General features: G+C 47.0%; 1 protein-coding gene across 2 annotated transcripts; it reads right to left on the reverse strand.

Moving 5' to 3' along the window:
- Window positions 1-218: 218 nt before the first annotated feature.
- On the reverse strand, window positions 219-18,407 carry HDAC8 (histone deacetylase 8). Of its 2 annotated transcripts, none has more exons than XR_013991030.1 (11): window positions 18,264-18,407; window positions 16,129-16,181; window positions 15,086-15,216; window positions 13,525-13,666; window positions 11,108-11,220; window positions 7,973-8,050; window positions 6,114-6,222; window positions 4,896-5,068; window positions 3,984-4,082; window positions 2,877-2,982; window positions 219-602 (listed from the first exon to the last, which is right to left on the reverse strand). XR_013991030.1 is itself a non-coding variant. In XM_081023171.1 (11 exons), exons 1-11 carry the CDS (start codon window positions 18,375-18,377, stop codon window positions 580-582), a joined length of 1,137 nt encoding a protein of 378 aa, XP_080879297.1. In that variant the 5' UTR covers window positions 18,378-18,407; the 3' UTR covers window positions 219-579. The 2 variants fall into 2 exon arrangements, 1 of the variants encoding a protein (XP_080879297.1); XM_081023171.1 differs by having other exon boundaries at window positions 3,984-4,078.
- Between the last annotated feature and the right edge of the window lie 729 nt (window positions 18,408-19,136).

Here is a 19,136-nt window from a genome sequence, read left to right on the forward strand (position 1 = left end):
TTTTTATCAGCGCATTATTCATATTCTACACCTAAATCACTTAGGTCTAAACTAGATGTTGGAGGCAAGCATGTAACTGTAGCCTTCCTTAAAAGTTGAAAATTCACTTTGGGATGAAGAGAGTAGAAACGGGAGATGCTTAGACTTTTCGCTGCTGCAAATCATTTCCCCAACCAGCTGGGGAAACGGCAGAGAACTGAGGAAGGACAAAAAGGAAATATATCAAACACTTTTATTTTCAGAGCAGACAACCAACAACAAGACACAACCCACCTCGGCTGCGCAGGACATTTTAGTTAGCTGAGGGGGAGAGAACGCTTTTCTAACAGCCAAACCAGGCCATGGAAGGAAATGACCCCTCTGTTAAAAAAAAGAACCAGCTCCAACCCCATCGAACTCCTACCAAGAACCAGCCGCTTTATAAAAGGGGGCAATGAGTCGGAGCCGTGATGGGTTGGTGGCCAGGGGGCTTCCTGAGACCCCCAGAGGATTTCTTCAAGGATCCGGCAGGGGCAACCAGCGAATTTGCTCTCCCAGGAGGCCTTCGGCAGGAGCGAAGACAGGATCCGTCCTCTTCCGCTACACCACATTCTTCAGGTTGCCTGCAAACATTATTATTATTATTTATTCAACTTATACACTGCCCTATACCCGGAGGTCTCAGGGCCGTTCACAACAAGACCACAACATATAAAACCAAACCAAAAGCAATAACCCAATAACCCCCACAAAGCCACATTCTAAAAGGGTGTTGGATGTCAATAAGATCAACCAAAGGCCTGGTTTAAAAGGAACCTTTTTGCCTGGCGCCTCAAGGTGTATAATGAAGGCACCAGGCGAACTTCCCTGGGGAGAGCATCTTCCCAGGGAGCCACTGCAGAGAAGGCCCTGTTCTCGTGTTGCCACCCTCCAGACCTCTCAAGGAGGAGGCACATGAAGGAGGGCCTCACAAGATGATCTCAGGGTCCGGGTAGGTTCATATGGAAAGAGGCGGTCCTTGAGGTATTGCGGTCCTGAGCCATTTAAGGCTTTATAGGTCAAAACCAGCACTTTGAATTGGGCCCGGAAACTAATCGGTAGCCAGTGCAGCCAGACCAGGATCGGTGTAATACGCTCAAGCCGTCTTGCTCTGGTTAACAACCTGGCTCTGAATTCTGCACCAGCTGAAGTTTCTGAAACATCTTCAAAGGCAGCCCTACATATAACACATTGAAGTAATCTAACCTTGAGGTTACCAGAGCATAGACAACAGTAATTTGGCTATCCCAGATAAGGCAGGGATAGCCAAATTGGGCCCAGAAGCTAATCGGTAGCCAGTGCAGTCGGATCAGGATCAGTGTAACCGTCGGGTAAGCAACTTGGCTGCTGATTTCTGCACTAGCTGGAGTTTCCGAACCGTCTTCAGAGGAACCGGCATATTGCAGTAATCTAACCTTGAAGTCACCGGAGCATAGACAACAGTAGTTAGGCTGTCCCTGTCCAGATAGGGGCGTAGCTGGGCCACCAGCCGAAGCTGATGGAAGGCACCCCGGGCCACTGAGGCCACCTGAGCAACATTCGCAAAGCCCTCCCTTTTACCTGGAGAAGAAAGGCGGGAGGTTTTTTAAAGGAGGGGCTGGAGCAATAATTTAGCTGAGATTCCTGCACTGCAGGGGGTTGGACTAGATGGCTCCTGGGACCTTTCCACCTCTACAATCCCATCTGGAGACACTGGTGTCAGGAGTGCGTGCAGGAGCCAGGCCCTGGGACCAGTAGGACTCTGCAGGACTGGGGCCTTCCTAAGTTTGTTCTGAAGAGGCAAGGTGTGGCCGCACAGGTGAGGCCAATTGGTAACTCACAGCACCTGGTGGCAAGAGCTGGGAAGAGATATAAGGTCAGCATTTCCCTTCAGCTCTTTGCCACAGCAACATGTTCCCTGCCTTGTTGTGTTTAGTTCCTTGACTCCTTGATCCTCAGACCCGACTTTGTGACTCCTTACTTCTTGATCCTCAGACCCCTGCCTTCATGACTCCCTGCTTCTTGACCCTCGGACTCCTGCCTTCGTGACTCCTTGCTCCTTGACCCTCGGACTCCTGCCTTCATGACTCCTTGCTCCCTGCCTTCATGACTCCTTGCTCCTCGGACCCCTGCCTTTGTGACTCCTTGCTTCTTGACCCTTGGACTCCCGCCTTCGTGACGCCCTGCTCCTCGGACCCCTGCCTTTGTGCCTCCTTGCTCCTCGGACCCCCGACTTCGTGACCCTTTGCTTCTTGACCCTCGGACCCCTGACTTTGTGACTCCTTGCTTCTTGATCCTCGGACCCTTGACTTTGTGACTCCTTGCTTCTTGACCCTTGGACTCCCGCCTTCGTGACGCCCTGCTCCTCGGACCCCTGCCTTTGTGCCTCCTTGCTCCTCGGACCCCCGACTTCGTGACCCTTTGCTTCTTGACCCTCGGACCCCTGACTTTGTGACTCCTTGCTTCTTGATCCTCGGACCCTTGACTTTGTGACTCCTTGCTTCTTGACCCTCAGACCCGACTTTCTGACTCCTTGCTTCCTGACCCTCGGACCCCTGACTTCGTGACTCCTTCCTTCTTGACCCTCAGACCCTTGACTTCATGACTCCTTGCTTCCTGACCCTTGGACTCTTGACTTCCTAACTCCTGGCTTCTAGCTCCCCGTTCCTGCTCCCTCCCCGCCATCTTGCCCCCAGGTCCTGACGTCCCCAGCCAGGACTTCGATTACCTATGAACCGGTCTGTGACAACTGGGACTTGATCCCTTCTGCGCATAATTCAGGTGCTCTGCCAGCGGACGGCGCCCCTTCGCTGGGAGCCAGGCTCATTGGCACCCATCTCTGCAACCTCCTTCTCCCAGGTGAGGAGGGCAGGACTCACCTTTAATGCTGCCCAGGATTTCTTGGATTCTCTGCGGCTCGTTGCGGTCCAGCCTGCAGCTTGGTGTAACTTCCAAGACGTAATCAGGGCCGTATTCCGTGAAGTACTGCCAGAGGAGGAAGGAAAGGGTGAAGGAAGGAAACGGGAGCCGCTCCTGGCAGATCTAAGCGAGGCAAGGCGCACCCAGGGTGGTAACCCATGTTGCATGCCAGCCTCTGACTTCACAAGCAAAGGGCATTTTCCTCTCCTTGGGAAAAGAAACATACCCTCCTGCCCTAATCATCCACCGACCTTACATATGGCAAACTCTTATACAATAATAATAATACTAAATTTATTTACACCCCGCCCATCTGGCTGGGTTCCCCAGCCACTCTGGGCGGCTTCCAACCAAATATTCAAAACATTACAGCATCAAACATTAAAAACTTCCCTAAAGAGGGCCGCCGCCTTCAGCTGTCTTTTACAAGTAAAATAGTTGCTTATTGCCTTGACATCTGCTGGGAGAGCGTTCCAGAGGGCAGGCACCACTACTGAGAAGGCCCTCTGTAACCTCACTTCTTGCAGGGAGGGAACGGATTAATTCATTTTGCATTACTTTCTATGGGAAAGCGGGCCTCGGTTTTGGAACGCTTTGGTTTTTGAATGGTGTTCCGGAACGGATTAAGTTTGAGAACCAAGCTACCACTGTATTCTTACTGAGGTCCACTTCCAAGAGCCTTCTGGCAGTTCCCCTAATGTGAGAAGCGAAGTCACAGCGAAACAGGCAGAGGGCCTTCTCGGTAGTGGCACCTGCGTTCTGGAATGCCCTCCCATCAGATGCCAAGGAAATAAGCAGCTGTGTTACATTCTGAAGCCATCTGAAAGCTGCCCTATATTGGGAAGTGTTCAATGTCTGACATTTCACTATTTTTATATATGTTCTGTTGGAAGCCACCCGGAGTGGCTGGGGCAACCCAGCCAGATAGGCGGGGTATAAATAATAAGATTATAATATTATTATCGTTACTAGAAGGACTCTTAGCAAAAGGCTGGGAGGGGTTTCTGCCCAAGAGGAACGGATCAGTTCTTCTGCGCAGCGAAGGGACTGGCTAGCCAAGGCCTCACCTTGTGATCCGGGATTTCGGAGGGCAGCGTTTTCCCTAAGATGACCGCCGTCAAATACGCCCAGCAGCGAGCCGTGTTGGCGAGATGGTAGCCTCCTGCCTCCAGGAGCGAAGCAGCAGGAAGTCCGGAAAGGGAAGAAAGAGGAGTTAAAGAATGAGTTAAAGAAATTGTATAAAAGCACATTTGTTAAAAAAACCAGAAGCTTTTCTATTAGGTATAGTAGCAGGTGAAGAAATTTCAAAGTGAGACCAAAAACTGTTCATGTATGCAACAATGGCAGCAAAGACTCTTTTAGCCCCAAACCGGAAGCAACAGGAATTATTGACGATAGAAGACTGGCAGGTGAAGATGACTGAATATGCAGAACTGGCGAAACTGACGGGAAAAATCCAAAACCAGTGCGATCAAGCTTTCCAAAAAGACGGGGGTAAATTTGTACAATATTTGTTTTTGGTGTTTTTTATAAATCTTTTTTATTAGTTTTCTAATAAGAACATCCAATTAACAAATCCATCAAATCATAATACAATTAAAAAGAATAAAATAAAATAAACAGCCAAATTATTAATTTAAAAAAATTGTACAATATTTGAAGGACAATTGCAAACAATTAACAACATCAGCAGGGTTGAGTGATGTTAAGGATTCTTACCTTTTTATATTTAATTAGAAACGTGATAATTGGAAGGAATGAAATGTAAATAAGAAGAGGTACAAATGCTATGACAAAGAAAGGAATTATGAAAACCACGAGGCAGGAGGGAGGGAAGTCGACCAGCTCGTACGAGCAAAAACCAATGTGATTAACAAGGATGTATTCAACTATCATGAAATGGAAGCCTGATAAAAATATTATTAAAAAAGGTTTTTCATGTGTGCTAAAACTCAGCCCTCCCGGCCTCTTCTACTCACCTCCTCCCAGGACGAGGGTTGGACGCTGCCATTGCAACACATACTTCAGGCACCGGCCGACCCCTTCGGGGGTCAAGTTGAAGGAGCACATGGGGTCACCAGCGATGGTGTCCGCCCCCAACTGCAGGACGATGGCCTCAGGGCTGAACGCTGCGTAGACCTCCTTCAGGACACTGCAGGGAAAGGAACGAAGACCCCCGTTACCCGGAGAGCAGCCAGGCAGGGAGCCACTGGCAGCAGAGGTTAATGTTAATTATTATTATTATTATTATTATTATTATTATTATTATTATTTATTATTTATACCCCGCCCATCTGGCAGAGCTTCCCCAGCCACTCTGGGCAGCTTCCAACAAAACACTAAAATACAATAACCTATTAAACATTAAAAGCTTCCCTGAACAGGGCTGCCTTCAGATGTCTTCTAAAAGTCTGGTAGTTGTTTTTCTCTTTGACATCTCCTGGGAGGGCGTTCCACAGGGTGGGAGCCACCACCAATAAGTCCCTCTGCCTGGTTCCCTGTAACTTGGCTTCTTGCAGGGAGGGAACCACCAGAAGGCCCTCGGAGCTGGACCTCAGTGTCTGGGCTGAACGATGGGGGTGGAGACGCTCCTTCAGGTCTACTGGGCTGAGACCATTTAGGGCTTTCAAGGTCAGCACCAACACTTTGAATTGTGCTCGGAAACGTACTGGGAGCCAGTGTAGGTCTTTCAAGACCGGTGTTATATGGTTTTGGCGGCCGCTCCCAGTCACCATTCTGAAGCTGACCGGACACGGGTTAGAGCTCAATGTTGAGCCTACCAAGTGGCGGTAGCAACGGCGAGTAAGACTTCCCAGCAGATGTGAAGGAAATAAGCAGCTATCTTATCTTTAAAAGACATCTGAAGGCAGCCCTGTTTAGGGAAGTTTTTAATATTTAATGCTGTATTGTTTTTAACACTTGATTGGGGAAACTCAGCCAGATGGGCGGGGTAAAAATAATAAATTACTATTATTAGTTATTATTATTTATGCTAAATATGGCCCTGCTTCCTCGTGGAGCCCGGATGTGTTTCAAAAGCCACAGGGCCGATTCCAGCAGCTCGGCTGGAACAATCTGATTGAGAGACAGAGCGAGCCCCAAGTGCGAGTTATGTCAGGTGGGGCAGAAAAGAGGAACTGCAGGAGAACCACCGAAAACCTTTGCTCCCAAAGGGCCACCGGGTGGTGGGTTCTTACGTCTCGCAGATCTGGAAGTATCTGTCGTCCTGGATGCCGTCTTGAATGGGGACGTTGACGCTGTAGTAACGCCCCTTTCCCAGGCCTACGTCTGTCACATCTCCTGTTCCTGAGCAAAAGGCAGAAGAGAGGTTATTTTACAGACTAGGGACCAGGAAGCAGGACCATGAAGGATGCTTTGTGCCTCAGTGTAGTGATCAGGTGGGATTGCTATTAGGAATTATTAAAATATGGAGTAAGCCATTGTGTCCGCAATGAAAGCAGTGCGTTGACTGGGCTTGAGCCATTGACAATAATTTCTGATCAAATCCCACAAGCCTCTGCCATTTTGTCTACTGCCCATTTCTCTACGCCTGACAGGCACGTATAAGCATTCTAAAACACACAACAGTTGCTTCACCAGGCATCCTCAGTACATAAAGATAGAAGGTAGCTTTGATGTACCTTTCCTTGGTTTTGTTAATCTTAGGGCCAGGAAATAGAGTTTCACATAGAGGTGATAATGCTTTTGAATGATGGTGGTGGAGGAGACTCTTGAGAGTCCCATGGACTGCAAGAAGATCCAACCTCTCCATTCTTAAGGAAATCAGCCCTGAGTGCTCACTGGAAGGACAGATCCTGAAGCTGAGGCTCCAATACTTTGGCCACCTCATGAGCAGAGAAGACTCCCTGGAAAAGACCCTGATGTTGGGAAAGATGGAGGGCACAAGGAGAAGGGGACGACAGAGGACGAGATGGTGGGACAGTGTTCTCGAAGCTACAAACATGAGTTTGACCAAACTGCGGGAGGCAGTGGAAGACAGAAGTGCCTGGCGTGCTCTGGTCCAGGGGGTCACGAAGAGTCGGACACGACTAAACGACTAAAAACAATCTTTCCTTGCCATCCTTCCTCTCCTGTTTACGGCCTCTGGGGTTCGCTAAAAGCATTCCTCATTGATTCCTATTTTATTTACTCTGAACTACGTACGAATGCTCAAGTAGGAAATAGTTTCTTTGCAGTTAAAAGGATTTCTTTGATCAACTTTGTACCCACATGGTACGTTTTTTGAAATGCTCAGAGGACATCTGATTGTTTCTTACAAGCACTGTGCTATAAGTTCTTTTGTTAATAAAAGGGGCCTGGGCCAGGGTGTGACAGATTATTATTGGCACTCTTCCCAGAGTCTTGCTGGTCAAGCCTCGTGTGTATTTTATTAATCAGGATCCAATCCTTCCTTGCTTTTGGAACGCAACACCTCAGGTGGTGCCTGCGGACTGCCCATCGAGGGTTGGCCATTATGATAGCAGGATGCTGCCCTCTCTGGCCTGATCCAGTGGCTTCTTCTCAGGTTCTTATGCCTCTTGGGATTCAGAGAATGATATGAACAGAGAACAGGGGAAATAAACAGTGGGTACTGTTTGTGTAATTATATACACAAAATATAAATATACTAGGTGTATAAAAAACTAAAAAGGCAAAGGGGGACGCGGGTGGCGCTGTGGGTTAAACCACAGAGCCTAGGGCTTGCCGATCAGAAGGTCGGTGGTTCGAATCCCCGTGACGGGGTGAGCTCCCGTTGCTCAGTCCCTGCTCCTGCCAACCCAGCAGTTCAAAAGCACGTCAAAGTGCAAGCAGATAAATAGGTACCGCTCCGGCGGGAAGGTAAACAGCGTTTCTGTGCACTGCTCTGGTTTGCCAGAAGCGGCTTAGTCCTGCTGGCCACATGACCCGGAAGCTGTATACCGGCTCCCTCGGCCAGTAAAGCGAGATGAGCGCCGCAACCCCAGAGTCGGACATGAGTGGACCTAATGGTCAGGGGTCCCTTTACCTTTAAGGGAAGCAACACTCAAGCACAGTAAAAGAAATAATAATCACTTGCCTGGGAAAAATCCTGGAGAGAACTTATGCAGAGACACCGTCATCACTTTGGAGGTGAAGATGAAGGCATCTTCTACACCTGGATGGAAAGAAAGAAAGAGAGAGAGAGAGAGAGAGAGAGAGAAGTGAAATAATTGTGACAGGCTCCTTGCCCATCAGCCAGAGTCTAGTCCTGGAGGCCAGAGACCCTATAGCCAGAACAGAAGGGGGGGGGGGCTTATCAGGGAAGGAAGCTGAAAGACAACACAATCTCATAGCTTTTTTTGACAGAGTTGCAAGCTTGATGGATCAGGGGAATGCTGCGGGGGCATAGTGTATCTTGATTTCAGTAAGGCTCTGGACAAAATCCCCCATGATATTATAATAATAAATTTTTATTTATACTCTGCCCTCCCCGGCCAAGACTGGGCTCAGGGCGGCTAACATCGAATATAAATACAGTAAAAACATTAAAAACAAAACAACACCCCCCCCCCCAAAAAAACAGTTGATTAAAATATGATGATACAGATGATACAACGGTGGTTGGTTTAATCACGGCTGGAGAGGGGGAGGCGGCCTATAGGAAGGAAGTTGAGCAGTTGGGGGAGTGGTGCAGGAAAAACAACTTACTCCTTAACTTAAAGAAAACAAGAGATATTATTGTGATCTTTAGGAAATGTAAATTGAATATTCAGCCACTCATTATTGAGGGGAAGTGTGTGGAACAGGTCTCGTTGTTTCGATTTCTGGGAATGGAGTTGAGATACGACCTAACCTGGGGAGAAAACAGTAACATATACCGTATGTAACACACCGAGATTTGCCCCTGTGTACAGAAACCGAAAGTGGCGTCACTGAGGACTTTGGATTACAATAGGAAAATAAAGAAGAAGAAAAGTAAAAATATTTCACACAGAACTACAAACTCGCTTCCTAAATCAATTCAGTAACTGTTAAAAATAAATGAAGGATCAACATCGGAAATGTTTTATTTGGACTACTTGGACTCATTAAGAAATGCAATATGATATTAGATCATCACTCCCCGAACTTCAGAGCATGGGAAGTCACCCAAAAGATATATAATTCGGCATTGAATATTTGGCTTTTTTTATTGTATTATAATTTGGAATGTTTTATTGTGGTTTTTATTGGAATGCTAAAATGGAAATTTAATAAAAAATATATTATTTAAAATAATACCACCTTTATTGTCAATGTACAACCTGTGTACAATGAAATTAACTGAGCCCCACCACACAAACACTCAATCTCATTGCACTCTGTGTGCTTGTCGCACAACACACCAACCCCGAAAGTCAGTTGCACTATATTATTTTCCGTTCAGCAGCCTAACAGCCCATGGATAGAAACTGTTTTTTAGCCTGTTGGTACGGCTGTTTACTTCTATATCTCCTGCCCGAGGGTAGAAGATTAAGGAGTTGCTGGCCAGGGTATGAATTGTCCCTGAGAATTTTTCTCGCTCTCCTAAGGCAACGATCCTTTGTGAAGCCATCTAGCGGGCTCAGGGGACAGCCCATGATATCATGTGCTGTGTTCACCACCCTCTGTAAAGACTTTCTGTCCATGGCTGTCAAGCCAACGTACCACATTGTGATACAATATGAGAGGGCACTTTCTGTTGTGCACCGGTAGAAGGAGGTCATCAATTGTCGTTTAACACTGTTCTTTCGCAAGACCCTGAGAAAATGGAGTCTCTGCTGGGCCTTCCTAACCACCTGGGTCGTATTGAATTTCCAGGTGAGGTCTTCACTAAGGTAAACTCACAGGAATTTAAAGGAAGAGACTCTCTCCACACAACACCCCCTGATATACAACGGGGCTAGTTCCCCTTGCTTCTGTGGCGTTGGCCTCCTAGGATGGGTCAAGGAAAGGGTTAAAATGGGTGTGATGTGGTTGGCCAGTGAGAATGCAAGGGGGGAGTAAAAGATAAGAGTGGGAGGTTTTGAAAGTCAGTTGAGGTTTGTCAGTTGGGAGTTGAGGCTTGGTTGTTGGAGAAGGAAGAGGGAGGCTTACGTGTGGGATTGGCAGAGTTGTATTGTAAGAGAGAGAGGAATTGTTAGGTTGAGTCAGATAGATAGTTGGGAATAATTCAGTTTGAGGTTGTTAGGAACTAAGATTAGGAAACTGACAAGAGAAAAGTAAACTGTAACCATACGCTTGTTCGTGAGAAGCGGGGTGGGGGGCAGCGAAGAAAGCTAACGCAGTGGTGGCACAGGGTCAAAAGTCTGGGGGTCCTGCGTGATTGCCACAGCTTCCTCCGAAGGTCCAACACCATCTCCTCTGTCTTGCTAATATTTAGGTGCAAGCTATTCTCTAAGCACCATGTAGCTACTTTTTGAACCTCCCTCCCCCGTATGCTGATTCTTCTCCTCCTTCTTTGGCGATCCCTTGTAGCCAAGTAAGACTGTCTTCCATAAACGCAGTTTTAACAATGATTCCGTAAGTGACTGTGGAGGCCAATTCTGGATCCACACATCCTTCCACAGTGGGGACATTGGTTTCCAGACGGGAATTGATCCCGGTTGGCAAACACAAATACAGTGGTGCCTCGCAAGAAGAAATTAATTCGTTCCGCGAGTTTTGTCGTCTTGCGATTTTTTTCGTCTTGCGAAGCACGGTGTCGGGAAAGTTTTTGAAAAGCTTCAAAAATCACCAAAGTCTTTAAAAACCTCAAAAAAGGCTACCACACCGCGTTCTATGAGTTGCTCCTCGAAGTCAAGTCGCAACTGTATTAATGGTGTTAAGAAAAAGGAAACAAACTTGCAAGACGTTTCCATCTTGCGAAGCAAGCCCATAGGGAAAATCGTCTTGCGAAGCAGCTCAAAAAACAAAAAACCCTTTCGTCTAGCGAGTTTTTTGTCTTGCGAGGCATTCGTCTTGCGAGGTACCACTGTACAAATAGAAATACAAATATGAAAATATGAAAAAACCTGGAAGTAACCCGTTCCATTACTTCCGGGTTGCCGCGGGACGCAACCTGAAAACGCAGAACCTGAAGCGTCTTTAACCCGAGGTATGACTGTATTTAGGTGAGAGTTATTCTCTAAGCACCATGTAGAAAAAACACAAAAAACCAAAGCAGCAGGAACAAGTCAAGCCACGTCAACCCGTGTGTTGGAAGGAACCTTACCATCTCCGTGATGCAGATCTAAATCCACATAGAGAACGCGGCCAAATTTCTGCCGGAGCCGCAAGATGCCCAGGACGGCGTCGTTCAGGTAGCAGAAGCCGGAAGCTTCGTCCCTGCAAATAAAACATGACTGGTGAAATGTGAAGGTTCGGAAGCTGCCAAACGAAGCTGGCCTCAAGCCAAGAACGTGGCGCTCTTTGCCGCTCTGGCTAGTGAGCGGGCAGATTTTGTAGAAGAAAATTAGGAATAGGGAGAGGAAGAAGTTATAGTGACATTAATCTTATAGTGATATAAGATTTTGGATATAATATCCAGTTAGAATCCTGGGAAAGGTTGTGGAAGCAAGGTATCAATTTTACTGCAGGCAGCGCACTTGAAGAAAATGTTATGAAAATGATGTACTGATGGTATTTAACACCAGCTAAATTGGCTAAAATGTACAAGACAAGAACTAATGCCTACTGGAAATGTAAAGAAAAGGAAGGTATCTTCTACCACATGTGGTGGTCTTGCAAAGAGGGAAAGGCTTTCTGGGAAATGGTTTATAATGAGCTAAAGAAAATGTTTAAAAATACTTTTGTTAAAAAACCAGAAGCCTTTTTACTGGGTATAGTGGGTGAAGAGATACCAAGGGAAGATAAAAAACTATTTACGTATGCAACAACTGCGGCATAAATTATTTTAGCCCAAAAATGAAAACAAGAAGAAGTACCAATGAAAGAAGAGGGGCAGATGAAGATGATGGACTCTGCAGAATTGGCGAAGCTGGCAGGAAAAATCCAAAACCAGCACGATCAAGTATTCCAAAAGGACTGGAGTAAATTTATACGATATTTGAAAGATTATTGCAAGCAATTAAACATCACCAGCAGGGTTGCCCGATGACTTGCAAGGAGAAGTTTTCTACCTTCCTATATTTATTTAAATTTTGAAACATTTTGTAACGAGTGTCATTAGAATTGGAAAATGCATAAAATGCTATGATATAAAGGTTAATTTTGAAAGCCATGAGACGGGAGGGAAGGAAGTCGACAGGCTCTAGAGAGCCAGAGAGGTAAAGTGGATAATAATGATGTGATTAAAAGGTAAAGGTAAAGGACCCCTGACCATTAGGTCCAGTCGTGGCCGACTCTGGGGTTGCAGCGCTCATCTCGCTGTACTGGCCGAGGGAGCTGGTGTACAGTCATGTGGCCAGCATGACTAAGCCGCTTCTGGCGAATCAGAGCAGCGCACGGAAACGCCATTTACCTTCCCGCCAGAGTGGTACCTATTTATCTACTTGCACTTTGACGTGCTTTAGAACTGCTAGGTGGGCAGGAGCAGGGACCAAGCAAAAGGTGCTCATCCCGTCGTGGGGATTCGAACCGCCGACCTTCTGATCGGCAAGTCCTAGGCTCTGTGGTTTAACCCACAGCGCCACCCGCGTCCCAATGTTGTGATTAGATATCGATAAATGGAAAACTCATAAAAATTATAAATATAGTGACAAACCAGAAGACGGAACATTTTTGATGGCAAGTCTCCCCCTCTGGTAGGCAAGAGGAACATTCCCAGCTGCAGAAATGACCTCAGTCAGGTTTCTAACCAGCTAGGACTGCTTGCCCTCCTTTTTGGCCATCACCCTGAGCTGCTTAGCTAGCTGAGAGGAAATATGATAGACATCTTCATGTATTTCAAGGGGGCTGCCCCATGGAAGATGTAGCAAGCTTGTTTTTCTCTGGCTTTCTCTGGACCCAAACCAACGGCTTCAGGTTACAAGAAACGAGATTCTGACTCAACATCAGGAAGAACTTTCCGACAGTAGGAGACGTTCGACCGCAGAACAGCCTCCCTTGGATGCTGGTGGGAGTTTTAAAAATTATTATTAGGTTTTTACATTAGCAGGATTATTGTAGTAACCTGCAGTTTTATAAGAGTATCTATTTACAGTCGATAAATCAAACGAGCAATTGAATTTGGATATGCAGAAGGTATTAAAAAATAAATTTAAGGAACCGTGGAAAGAGGGGGAAGGAAGTCAAGCTTTGAAATGTTAAATGGGTTGTAAAACTAATGAAATGTATAAATTTGAAAAGTATAAATAAAAAATTATTAAGTTTTCACATCAAATTTAAGGTGCGTAAAAGTAAAACGAACAGAACTACAAACAACCAAAACAGACAATCAAATTCCGAATCAATGGCGAGTAGTTTCCAAATCTATGTCAAATTTAGAGGTTGGATGGATGCCTGACATGGATGCTTGAGATTCGTGCCTTGCAGGCGGGTTGGAATAGATGACCGCTGGGGTCCCTTCCAAGTCTACAGTCCTGTGATTCTGTGATTCCTCTCCCCGCAGGCCTGACGGATGCCAAGGTGGACTAGGCCTAACAGTGCAGGCTCTGGGAGAAGCAACAAGAAAAGACAGAACTTCCTTACTTCTTTGCGTGATGCCAGCCTCCGGGCCAATTGATGGCAACCTGGCAGTCACCATTCACCAAACACTGGGCGGCTGTGATGGTGGCTCCTCCCACGGCGGCCGCATAGTCAAAGATCCCTTCCGAGGTCGGGCAGTCGTAACCTGGAGGGAGCAGGAGAAAGGGGTGAGCGTGATAGAAGAATCAGAGACACCAGGTGTATCTTTTTATTATTTGGACAATTTTCCACTTTAATTGCATTTAACCTTTTACAGTGGTACCTTGGTTCTCAAACGCCTTGGTACTCAAACAACTTGGAACCCAAACACTGCAAACCCGGAAGTGTGTGTTCCGGTTTGCAAACTTTTTTTGGAAGCTGAACTTGCTCTGTTTTGAGTGTTACGCTGAGGTCTGTCTGTTTCTGCTATTTATTTTGCGTTCTTGTGGCTCTTTTTTTTTTTCGTTTTTGTGACCGTGTGGAACCCAGTTCAGCTCCTGATTGATCAATTGTGTGACTGCAGTAACATCATTTATTCCAGAGGAATACATAAGCAGAGGTACCTTTGTACTTCTTAATTGTATTTCAGTTCGACAATTACTTTGATAAAATACATATTTTGTTATGTGCAAATGGCTTTATTATTATTATAAACTCCATCTCCTCAGAGTCTTGCGGAAGAACAATGTCAATCAACATCTGATGATCTCCTTCTACCGGTCCACAATAGAAAGTGTCCTTTCCTACTGCATCACGGTGTGGGACGCTGGTTTGACATCAACTGATAGGAAGTGCCTACAGAGGGTGGTGAATACAGCACAAGATATTATGGGCTGTCCCGTGAATCCACTGGATGAAATAGCGGAAGAACATTGCCTCAGGAAAGTGAGGAAAATTCTCAGGGATGATGATTCACACCCTGGCCGGCACTTTCTTGATCTCCTGCCCTCGGGCAGAAGATATAGAAGCCTGATTAGTCGCACCAAAAGGGTAAAGAACGGCTTCTATCCGTGGGCTGTTAGGCTGCTGAATGAAAAGATAACAACAGGGCAATTGACTTTCGGGTTTGGTGGGTGTGCGTCAGTAAACGAGGGGAATTAAGACTAAGAGAGCTGAGTGGGAGGTCCACCTGTAATCTCACTGTATACAAGTTGTACAAGTGACAATAAAGTATTTCCATTTCAATTTAGATACCTGTTAGGTCCATAATTTTCCATATAGCATATATTCGACACAAAAAACAGTGACCATTTGTTGTTGACAAAGGACAGATGGACATATAAAGGGCACCATGACGTCCAGTAGATTAAGGGAAGGCATCCCCAACCTTCAGCCCTCCAGATGTTTTGGACTACAATTCCCATCAACCCTGACCACTGGTCCTTTTAGCTAGGGATGATGGGAGTTGTAGGCCAAAACATCTGCAGGGCCGCAGGTTTGGGGTGCCTGGCTTAGGGCCTCATCAAACCTAAATCTGGTCCTGGCTGTGAGATAAATCTCAGCACCCTGAGCCTGGAGGCAGATCTTCCCTGGCACCTTGCCTGGAGTTCTCCAGGGAAAAACCCCCAAACGGCCCCCTCCTCACCTAGTCCAAATCCCACCGATTCTGGATGGTCATCGTCGCCTTCCTCGCTCACTTTCTGCAGGTGCTGCAGGTAGGCATCAGTGTGGAAGCCGGCCATCTCCTCCATGGAAGCTACTTTGGGTGGGACAATCCTATGGAAATGAAGAACTTGGTGGATACGGCAGACCCAGAATATGGAAGGCAGCACCTCAACCACTGCAGGGGCTCGCCCAAACTTCCCCTTGCCTTGCTCCTCTGCAAGGAAAACCTGCTCTTTGGCTTTAAATTGGAATAAACGGCAATCCATTAAGAAAAACCCTAACTGCTGTTTGCTCCGACTGAGTGCCAAAGAGCGGTTTTTTGCTCCGATTAAGCGCCAAACAGCGGGTTTTTGCTCTGATTGAGCACCAAAGAGTATTTTTTTGCTCTGATTGAGCACCAAAGAGTGGTTTTTTGCCCCGATTAAGCGCCAAAGAGTATTTTTTTTGCTCTGATTGATTGCCAAAGAGTGTTTTTTTGCTCAAATTGAGCACCAAAGAGTGGTTTTTTGCTCTGATTGAGCGCCAAAGAGCGTGTTTTTTTACTCCTATTGAGCGCCAAAGAGCAGTTTTCCCAGGAGGAAAACCGTGGGACAAGAAGAACGATGGATAAGCCTCAAATCGAGCAGGTGTTTCTGCTATGGGATGGGTTAGGAGCAGAACAGAAGTCCTCTGAGGCTGCCCCTCTGTATCTCCTGGACTACAGCAAAGTTCCCCCCAGGGCAACATCCCCCTGTTGTCAGTCAAAGAGATCTCAGCTGCTTAGCAAGTATTCTTCAAGAGCTCTGAGAAATGTGGCCTAAAGAAAATATTTTTATGATCAATTTCATTTCTACCCCACTTTATATTTTTAAGGAAAAAATCTGAGCGGTTTGCAACCGGCCTTAAAGCATCAAACAAAACAATCCAGAATAAAATGCCCCTTTCCAGAAGAGGTGGAAGCTGCAGGAGCCCCTGGCAGCGACACCCCCCCTTGCCCAAGAGACCCCCACCTGCCCCATGGCAAGCTGCGCTGCTTGCGCCTACCTCATGTGATCAAGCAGCGAGTAGGATTCGATCAAGGAATGCACCATGCTGGCCTGTGGGAAAAGGGAGGGAGAGAGAAATTAAGCCAAACCAGACCATCCTCACGGAATCAGAAACCTGCAGTGCTGGAAGGGACATCCCAGTGATCATCTAGTCCAACCCCTTGCAAGGCAAGAATCTCAACCATAGCATCCCTTTTGGGTGGGCACTGAACTTCTGCTTAAAACTCTCCAAGGAAGGAGAGGCCATAGAATCGTAGAGTTGGGAGGGATTCCCTCCCAGGGGTCATCTAGTCCAACCCCCTGCAATGCAGGAATTTTTTTGGGGTTTCATTTTTTATTTTCAAAACTTTCACAGAAAAGCATAAAGAATAAGTTGATTTTACATGAGCTATTCTTAGAGACTGAAATAAACGTTATCTTGTACATGATAAAATTAATTAAAAAACTAAGATACAGTGGACGCTCGGGTTGCGAACATGATCCGTGCGGGAGGCACATTCGCAACCCGCAGTGCCGCGTCTGTGCACGCACGGGTCGCGATTCGGCGCTTCTGCGCATGCGCAAAACATTTAGTGTTTCTGCATATGCGTGAGTGCCGAAACCCGGAAGTACTGAAACCAAAAAACGCGCAACCTGAAGGGTCTGTAACCTGAGGTATGACTGTAACTCTAGGTATATAAATATAATACCACTAAAAAGAAAAAGGGGGGAAGGGGGGAGAGAAAAAGAAAAAACGGCAAAACAGAAAAAATATTAAAAATAAAAATACTTATTGATCGATAAGAGATTAGGAATTTGCTTAGGAATTCTATTTTTAATGTTCTGTTGGAAGCCGCCCAGAGTGGCTGGGGAAACCCAGATGGGTGGGGTAGAAACAATAAATTATTCTTATTATTATAACCTTCTGGCGGTTCCCACGCTGCGAGAAGCCAAGTTACAGGGAACCAGGCAGAGGGCCTTCTTGGTGGTGGCACCCGCCCTGTGGAACGCCCTCCCACCAGATGTCAAAGAGAAAAACAACTACCAGACTTTTAGAAGGCATCTGAAGGCAGCCCTCTTTAGGGAAGCTTTTAAGGTTTAACAGACTATTGTATTTTAATGTTCTGTTGGAAGCCGCCCAGAGTGGCTGGGGAAGCCCAGCCAGATGGGCAGGGTATAAATGATATTATATTATTATTATTATTATTATTATTATTATTATTATTATCTTAAAAAGTATTGTGGTAATGCAAATCTCCTGACAGGTCTAGCGCCTTTTGTACCCCCCCTCGCCATGCATATCCCCCCCTTCCAGCCCCTCCTTCATTGACTGCCCTCTCCCCCCCCTTTGCTGACCCAAAGGATCTCGCTGAGGACTAGCGCCTTGGGTAGATGGGTGGGTTGTCCCCCCCCATGCAATTCCTCCCCCTTTCCAGTCCCCCCCCTGAGGGACTGCCCTCTCCCCCCCCCCTTTGCTGGCCCAAAGGATCTCGCTGAGGACTAGCGCCTTGGGTAGATGGGTGGGTTGTCCCCCCCCATGCAATTCCCCCCCCTTTCCAGTCCCCCCCTGAGGGACTGCCCTCTCCCCCCCCCCTTTGCTGGCCCAAAGGATCTCGCTGAGGACTAGCGCCTTGGGTAGATGGGTGGGTTGTCCCCCCCCTGCAATTCCCCCCCCCCTTTCCAGTCCCCCCCTGAGGGACTGCCCTCTCCCCCTCCCTTCCTGGCCCAAAGGATCTCGCTGAGGACTAGCGCCTTGGGTAGATTGTCCCCCCCCTGCAATTCCCCCCCCTTTCCAGTCCCCCCCTGAGGGACTGCCCTCTCCCCCTCCCTTCCTGGCCCAAAGGATCTCGCTGAGGACTAGCGCCTTGGGTAGATTGTCCCCCCCCCCATGCATATCCCCCCCTTTCCAGTCCCCCCCTGAGGGACTGCCCTCTCCCCCCCCCTTGCCTGCCCAAAGGATCTCCCTGAGGACTAGCGCCTTGGGTAGATGGGTGGGTTGTCCCCCCCATGCAATTCCCCCCCCTTTCCAGTCCCCCCCTGAGGGACTGCCCTCTCCCCCCCCCTTGCCTGCCCAAAGGATCTCGCTGAGGACTAGCGCCTTGGCTAGTGCGCCTCCCCACTTCTCCGCCCCCTCCCGCCCCCCGGGCCCCGCACCCGCTCCGGGACTTTGCAGAGGGCGTCGCATCGCGCCAGGTACTCGGCGCTGTGGACGTAGACCGGCTGCGGCTGCGGCGGCGGCGGAGGCGGAGGGGCCGCCTGCTCGGCCATGGGCGCCACGGGAACCGCGCTTCCGGGCGCCGGTTGCAGCCCGGGCGCACTTCCGGGACGGGCTTCCTGCCGCCGCGCGGCATGACGGGAATGGTAGTTCCCCAGGGGAGAAAGGACGCTAGCGAGCGGGGCGAGGGGAGGGCGGGGCTGCTGCGCGAGAGGCGGGGCTTTTCCGGGCTCTTTCTGGAGCAATGATAGAAGAAAGTAAAAGAAAGTGAAATAATACAATGAAATAAATACCGCAAGCGAAGCGATGCTCTCCCTGCTCTTTCTGGAGAAATAAATTAAAATAAAATAAAATAAATAAAATGAAAAATAAAATAAAATAAATACTGCAAGCGAAGCACTGCTCTCCCTGCTCTTTCTAGAGAAATAAATTAAAATAAAATAAAATAAATACCGCAAGCGAAGCGATGCTCTCCCTGCTCTTTCTAGAGAAATAAATTAAAATGAAATAAATAAAATGAAAAATAAATGTAAAATAAAATAAAATAAAATAAATACTGCAAGCAAAGCAATGCTCTCCCTGCTCTTTCTAGAGAAATAAATTAAAATAAAATAAATAAAATGGAAAATAAAATAAAATAAAATAAATACTGCAAGCGAAGCACTGCTCTCCCCACTCTCTCTGGAGAAATAAAATAAAATAAAATAAAATAAAATAAAATAAAATAAAATAAAATAAAATAAATACTGCAAGCGAAGCACTGCTCTCCCCACTCTCTCTGGAGAAATAAAATAAAATAAAATAAATACTAC

This window comes from Podarcis pityusensis (assembly GCF_964106645.2).
Source record: "Podarcis pityusensis genome assembly, chromosome: 10".
Taxonomy (NCBI): Eukaryota; Metazoa; Chordata; class Lepidosauria; order Squamata; family Lacertidae; genus Podarcis; species Podarcis pityusensis.

What these genes read in the sequence shown, in the direction of transcription:
- HDAC8 (XM_081023171.1), bottom strand. Translation starts at nt 18,377, where the DNA reads ATGGCCGAGCAGGCGGCCCCTCCGCCTCCGCCGCCGCCGCAGCCGCAG. An exon ending in ATCGGTGGGATTTGGACTAG is followed by an intron (nt 13,667 to 15,085) that starts GTGAGGAGGGGG and finishes TGCTCCCTCCAG; the next exon opens with GTTACGACTGCCCGACCTCG. An exon ending in CTCTCCAGGATTTTTCCCAG is followed by an intron (nt 6,223 to 7,972) that starts GCAAGTGATTAT and finishes CCTTTTGCTCAG; the next exon opens with GAACAGGAGATGTGACAGAC.